Genomic DNA, 7,590 nt, shown 5'->3' on the forward strand with positions numbered 1-7,590 from the left:
AAATGGTATCAAACTGGGTGCATGAGGATGTGGCTAAAATTTTATATTATTAAAAAGAAGGAAGATGAGTACAAAGGACAACTAATGGTCTTCATAGTTACAAATAATCATATTTAATAGAAATGTATTAATCATTTTTGCCATGTGAAAAATCAACCTTTGGAGATGGCAATAAAATACAAATATGTCCTGATTTTTTGTTTTAGATGGCCAGTAACCCATGTGCCAGGTAGCATTCTATGCTAATCCTTGAATGCCAACAGGAAGTCACTGGACAGCAAACTCTTCCAAGATTAAAACTGGGCTGCCGGTAAAGAGGAAAAAAGAATCAAGACCATGGCAAAAATAAATAGAGCTCGGTCCACCTCCCCTCCAGATGGAGGCTGGGGATGGATGATTGTGGCTGGCTGTTTCCTTGTCACCATCTGTACCCGGGCAGTAACCAGGTAGGTGAGATTTTCTTCTTGATTTATTACAATAATCTGGCTTGTCTTTTTTTTTTCTAACTCTGCTTCATTCTGTTTCTGAATCATTGTGAAAATATATATGTATATGTATGGTATGTGTGTGTGTGTTTCCTTTGACTGGATGTCTTCTTCTTTGTAAAGAATGTGATTTTTTTCTGACACTGAAAAGTCCTGGATCATGGTCTCTTCTCTAATATCTGACATGCAAACCTGAAGTGTTAGGACAGTTTTAGACTAAATACTGTGGCTATTTCAGCCATTTGTTTTTGTAAGCAGCTCATCCCAGGAAGAAAAAAACATATCAGGTCAAAATAGTCCTTGAACATGTCTTGGCTCACCAGAGGCTGAGCAATTGGAAGCTTAAAACCTAGAATTTAAATTATTTTTATTTATTTTGCATTTGGCTGTGCTGGTGGAGGCTGAATTCTAGGTCGAAGGAGAGAAACAGCATAAATACAGAGTATCTCTCATTCTTACTTGTACATGTCTCCTTCTCTCTCTCTTTTATCCAAAGGCATCGTATTGAAAACACTTAAGCTTAACGTGTATACATTGAGACTCCTTGGAACAAATACATACTTGAAATTGGCATGTGCTAGCTCTTTCCTTTACAGGTGCCTTTCATTCAAATTTAACTCTTTGTTCTTCTCTGGCAGCACACTCAGCAGCAAAAGAAAGCAATTTGTACTTTATTTGATGGCATCATCAGTAAAAGTATTGATGTTACTTTCATAATAAACATATAATGCAAGAAAGAAGCAGGCTTTTTGTTTTGCTATGATATGGGTTGGTTAATTATGTGTCATAATAAACTGTAGACTTGTTTAAAGTAATATGATTGGTGCCAAGTCTGATTTGTCTCCCATCCAAGATCTTGTGGATCTTGTGGATTATGGAGCTTGTGTTCTGGGTGTGAGGAGGTCACAGTTAAAAAGATTCTCTTTCATCTTTAGTTCTTACATTTGGAAGCTTCCATCATTCTCATGATGGGAAAGTTCTGGAAGTGAGTTCAGTGCTTTATAAGGAGGGCTATGGGAAATTAGAAAAGAGAGTTGTGGCCAGTAGCAAAGGCCTGTCATCAGAGGTTACTTGGAGAGGGTGAGGGGAGGACACTTGAGTAGAATAAGCTTAAAGGAGAAAAGTGTGAAAATGCAGACAGCATTAGAATCTAAATGTCACAAACCAGCTAGCTAGGACTTCCAGTATGATATTGAATAGGAGTGGTGAGAGTGGGCACCCTTGTCTTGTTCCTGATCTTAGAGGAAATGCTTTCAACCTTCCACCACTGAGTTTGATGTTAGTCGTGGGCTTGTCATATATGGCCTTTATGATGTCGAGATATGTTCCTTCTATGCCTAATTTGTTAAGAGTTTTCATGAATGGATTAGAATTTTATCAAATGCTTTCTCTGAATTTATTGAGATGATCATGTGATTCTTTTATTATATTAACGTGATATATCACACTGATTGATTTGCATATGTTGAACCATTCTTGCATCCGAGGGATAAACCTCACTTGATCATAGTAAACTATCCTTTGAATAGGCTGCTGAATTCATATCAAGCAGCAACTGGAGAGGAGAGAGAATGAAATAACAGGTTACTATGGACTGCTGAAGCATAATAAATTGGAATGTAGCCTTATCCAAGGAGACCGATAACCTCCTACCTCATCCCCAAGCCACAAGGCTTGATTTCTTCCCCTGTTATCACTGAGCTCGAAAAGCTTCCTGTTCCGAATTATGACATCATGCTAATCTGTATGAGGGTCATTCCAAATTGTACAGTGATACAGATTATTGCTTCGGGATCACTTATGTCTTGTTTTTACTAAATAATTAACTATTTTTCAATATAAGTTTTTTATCTTTGTCTGTCCCCATCTCTGTCTCTGTATGCCCACACCTACTCTCTCTCTCCGTATATACATATGTATACACACACACATATATTTCTGATTGTATAAGAAACCACGTTCATTGTAAAATAATTCAAAATGAAAAATAAAGACAAAAAATGAAATTATTTATAATCTCACCACTACTATGTAATGACTGGGTACTTTTTGGTTTATATGTTTTGGGGCTTTATTTATATGAATTACGTTTTTATAAAAATAAGCCATTACTATATGAACTATTTTGCAACTTACTTTCTTATTTAACATTATGTTGTGAATTTTTTACCAAATCAATAAGTACAGATCAAATCATCATTTTTAAGACCTAACAATATTTCATTTTATTAATATCTCAAAATTTATTTAACTAGTCACATATTAATGGACGAATAGGTTAGTTACAACCTTTGACTTATTATAAATAATCTCCAGAATATATCTTTTTTATGTGTATCTATTATTAACATCATCATTATCATCATCATCATCATCGTCATCATCATCATCATCATCATCATCTGTTTATTACCTTTGGTTAAAACCTAGAAGTGAAGTTGCTGGATGATGTATAACTCTTTATTGTCGAATTTTAATTTGTATAACAACCTCCTAGAAGCTATAGATGGTAATGAAATATTAAGATAAATAAGAAACCATGTTTTTGACCTGCCATCTTTTTCAAAAGACCTTCTCTACAGCAGTGATCTTCACATCTACTTGGTTTCAGCAGCCCCTCTAGTGGATGGACACTTGTTCTTATCCTTTAGAATAGCCCAAAGGTCAGCTTCTGATTTCTCACTTATTATAGTCCAGCAGAGTACCACTCAAAACCAAGTAAAACCCATGGAGACTGGAACAGTTGATTGAACCAAAACTTTAAGCTCTGATTCAAATCCATGTTCATTCATTTTTTATTTGTATTTTTTTGTATAACATGCTTGCATGATATTTTTCAGATGTATTTCAATTTTTTTTGTGGAGTTCCAGACATACTTCACTCAGGATTATGCACAAACAGCGTGGATCCATTCCATTGTAGACTGTGTGACCATGCTCTGTGGTGAGTATTATTACTAGGGATAGATAATTACTGGCTACTCTCAAACTGTACATGGCTCTCAAATTGTACCACTATTGATTACCAATTTTTCTAAGTAGAAAGGTAAAAATTAGCTAAAAGTAAAATAAAATATTGATCCTACTTTCAGCAAAACCCAACTAGACATACTCTTGAAATTAATGGCCTTGGCTGACGTCAGATGGAACAGGTAGTTAATAACTCAGAAGGTCACATACCATTTTGTTCTTCCATATAGATATAGGGTGCTGGGCATTATAGGACTTATCCTGGTTTGGAAAGCAGCTAATCATACAGTATATGCTTGGCTTCTTTCTTCCAAATGCTGTGATTCCCTCATTCTCCAGTAATATAAACAGTCATTGGATAGCACAGTGAGCAATTTCTATATGATCTCCTTTCATGAGTGCAGACAATATGTACATTGCATCTCGTTTCATTTTCATTCTGTTACCTTCCTAGATATTTCAGACTTTCTCTCATAGATTTCATTATTTTTCATGCATATATCTTCATTCTTAGAGAAATATTGGGGAAGAATGGGATGGTGTAATTATGAGATGAGCACATTCATCATGGCTGTAATTTCATTCAAGAAACCTTAAAGATGCTATGTAGAGGGTACATAGAGTATTCTAAAAATTCCTGGAATCTCTCATTCCATCTATATAGTAGAGGAAAACTAACCTTGAGGTTTTTCTTTTTATAAATTTCAAACCAGAGTTATTAAATTAGTGGCTTAGAGAGTTTTTGAGATTGAGTGAAATTGCTATGCTCTATTTGCAGCCTAGACCATTTAATCCTTTCATTTAGATGAATCCTGAGTATTTTAGAAAACTGTTATCTCTTCAGGCCATGTCTTGGTGGGAAGAAAGAAATACTATATTATTTAGTAACTGATAAATAATGTTATCTGATTCTATTCTGGGTACTAGTTAGTATTTATTTTTGGAAAAAAAAAGTGTACATACCCAGGAACCAGTTAAATTGTGCTTAAATTTATTTCTGTGTTCGGGAGGAATTTGAGAGCCATTCTAGGTCTAAAAGCAGATTTTATGAGAAGGCTAAATTGACTCTTTCTACTTACAACACCGGAAGGTCTTAAGGGATCAAAAAAATCATATAATTGGGTTTTCTAGCCTGTCAATATCTGTATACTTTTTTAAACCAGTAAGGCAGTCACTGGATTTTCAGGGTTACGTGATTAGTCTTAGCTTTTATATGAGTATGCCAAGAGAGCCATGTTTGTCTTTCTCAGAGGATACAGGTGACTCATTTCCCTTACTGTTATCTTTTGGAGAATATTTATAACCCCCAAAAGAGGAATAAATGACCTTCAGTGACTAATATGACCATTGAGCTAAAGCAGGATCATATTAGTGTGACTTTAAATATGAAACATTTAAATTCCATTGCAAGGACTTGAGTTCTGTTGTACCCAATTACCACATATCCACTTGCTCACTGGCAATATTAGTTGAGTACAGAGTATGAAAAAGAGGTTATGGAATCACATCTAGGACACTCATGGCAAACATATCTGTCCTGTGGTGAACAAGGAAGTGAACATTTTTCATTGAATTTGGTGAAAATTTTGTCACTCTTCCAATAACCATAGCAATAGCAGCCTAGAAAATTAGACTTATTTTCAGGAAGTTTGCTCATTTCTATTCTCCAGAGTTTATATATACAGCTAGCCACTGATTTAACTAGACAGGAGATGTCAGGCTGATGACCGATTCTATCATGTACATTTGAATCAGGCTCGAATTTCAACTGGATCAATTCAAAAATTAAACTCCACAGATACCCAGAGAACTGGTTCTTCTGTTCTTGGTAGTAGGAGTACTTGTGTCAGCATGAAATTCATATGCTTAGAAAGAAATTCATATGCTTTCCTTATCCATCCTCCCTGCCATCAGTCTGGGAGACCAAAGGAGCCAGAGTAACAGGGTGAAATAATCCTGCACTTGTTGTCGGGTGCCCCGACCTCTACTTCTTGATGATCTTGGAAACATCATATTCCTCCAAACTTTAATTTTTCCTTAGCCTCCTCCAGCTTTAATATTCTCTAAATCTGGAAGTCCGCACGATTTTGACACATTTTAAACCACAAATAGAGTGAGGCTAACCAAAATGTCACTGTGGGTGTGGACATTTTCTTAGATGTTTCTGGGTTTTGATTTCTCAGCCATAGCGTTTCCTAAAGCCTTAAAACAGTGCCAGATTGTGGCATTTGTCTATGATCTTGCTCCCTGGCCTTTTCCTGTATAACACTACTGGCCATACAGTGTTTCCTTCTTCTCCAATTATTGTCATAATTATTGCTAATGGTATATGAACAATACTACATGAAACATACAAGGCACATCCTGTGCAAGTGACATGTTGTTTAAATGAGGATTTGGTTCACAATTTAAAAAATACTCCATAGTCCTGGATTTATGACTGTAATAGAATGGAGGAGTAAAATGAGCACTGAAATGTAAGTCAGAACACTTGATCCTAATTCCAGCTTTGCTAGTTATTCTCTGCGTGACCATGGACAATTCATTTCTTCTCTCCTCAGTTTCCACATCTATAGAATGAGCACATGGGGTAGGGTTAGGGGGGAGAGATTTGGTGCTTTAGAGGTTAGTCATTCTCTTTGGCCAATGCAACACCCCAGCTTTTTCACAGTGCCCCCAAGGCCTTTCTGTTGAATATGTTTATTATTGTTTTTGAAGCTCCACTTGGGAGTGTTGTCAGTAACCATTTATCCTGTCAAGTGGGAATCATGCTGGGCGGTTTGCTTGCATCTACTGGTCTCATCCTGGGCTCCTTTGCCACCAGTCTGAAGCATCTCTACCTCACACTGGGAGTTCTTACAGGTAAGAGCACTTTACACCACTTGTCTTACCTCATCCCATTCAGGGGCTGTCAAGCACATCAATAGAACAGTAATTCATAAAATAGTCATTTTGTTAGTTGCATAATTTAGCTTACCTAGTTTGTGTCTACCTACCTAGCAGTTAAACAAAAGAGCTGGAAATGCAATTGATTGGACTACTGTAATGAAAATGCAACACCACTTAAAAGTAACTGCTGGCTTTCCTTTTGGCAGCAGTGGATAGCTAAGAGTCTATACTCAGAAGCCATAAGATATTAGCCCGGGCAATGTAATTTTCAGCATTTTCCCAATATTTCTGCCAAGACATTAAAATGCTATTTGTGGTTGTCTGAGTTGTCCTTGCTTTATAGTGAATATCATTGTCTAAAAAATGGAGGTTTCCAATTTAAAAAAGAAAGCTTCCTGTTCTGAATATTCATGTGTTATGACATTCTCTCTAAATGTCATAGAAGTATACTTTGGAGAATCATAAGAACCTCATAGAAAGAAAAGCAACATGTGTATATTCCATAAGGGGAATGGGTGGGATCAAGGTGGGGTGACTTTGTGGGACTGGAGTAGCAGTTTGCCCCATCACTCTGAGGAGTGTGGAGAGTAGCACTAACTCACGTACAGGCACTGTGCCACAGGGGTAGCATGATCAGGCCAATAAATGACATATCTCATAGAGAGGCTCTAAATCTGGTTCCGTAGGCTCAAAAGTATATCTGTCCCACGTAACTGAAAGGGCCTGGCTCCTAGGGTGTCCTTTCATCCCAGTTTACCAGGGACTGTTCTGGTCTTAGCACTGAGTCTCACACCTGGGAAATCGCTCAGGCCAGGCCAGCTGGAATCGTTGGTCACCCTGCACTGCAGATGGGAACAGGAGCTGAATGTTTGTTCTCCGTTTCCTTTCTTGACATTAGATACCATGAATTCTATGTTTAAAGCTCCTCAGATTTTCTGGACGTACAAGGAATAGATGCTGAAAACCTTTAAGAGACTTTCTGCTGACTTTAGGGGATATTTTCAGGTTGCTGTGCAATGTTAATGTATAAAATTGCATGCTGTTTTGCAATTCTATGAAATTACTCTGGAACTTTCATGGGGTCATAAATACTATTTAAACCCAATTTCCAAAGTGGTCCAGATATCAGAGTTATGTCTTCGCAGGCAGTGAAGAGTTGAGGCAATCCTCTGGATAATTTAAGTTTAAAAGAGGTGTTGTTAGGGAGAATAAGTTTCTTAGGTCAGCATTATCCTGATTTTTTAGT

At 36.9% G+C, this 7,590-nt stretch overlaps 1 protein-coding gene across 1 annotated transcript in view; it reads left to right on the forward strand.

Annotated features, from left to right (window-relative positions):
- Positions 1-253: 253 nt before the first annotated feature.
- Positions 254-7,590, forward strand: part of SLC16A12 (solute carrier family 16 member 12) — a 13,638-nt gene continuing 6,301 nt past the window's right edge. The window contains 4 exon segments of the mRNA XM_011361598.2: positions 254-305; positions 308-446; positions 3,326-3,429; positions 6,174-6,317. Coding sequence (XP_011359900.2) covers positions 254-305; positions 308-446; positions 3,326-3,429; positions 6,174-6,317 — 439 coding nt within the window.

This window comes from Pteropus vampyrus, unplaced genomic scaffold (assembly GCF_000151845.1).
Source record: "Pteropus vampyrus isolate Shadow unplaced genomic scaffold, Pvam_2.0 Scaffold68, whole genome shotgun sequence".
NCBI lineage: Eukaryota > Metazoa > Chordata > Mammalia > Chiroptera > Pteropodidae > Pteropus > Pteropus vampyrus.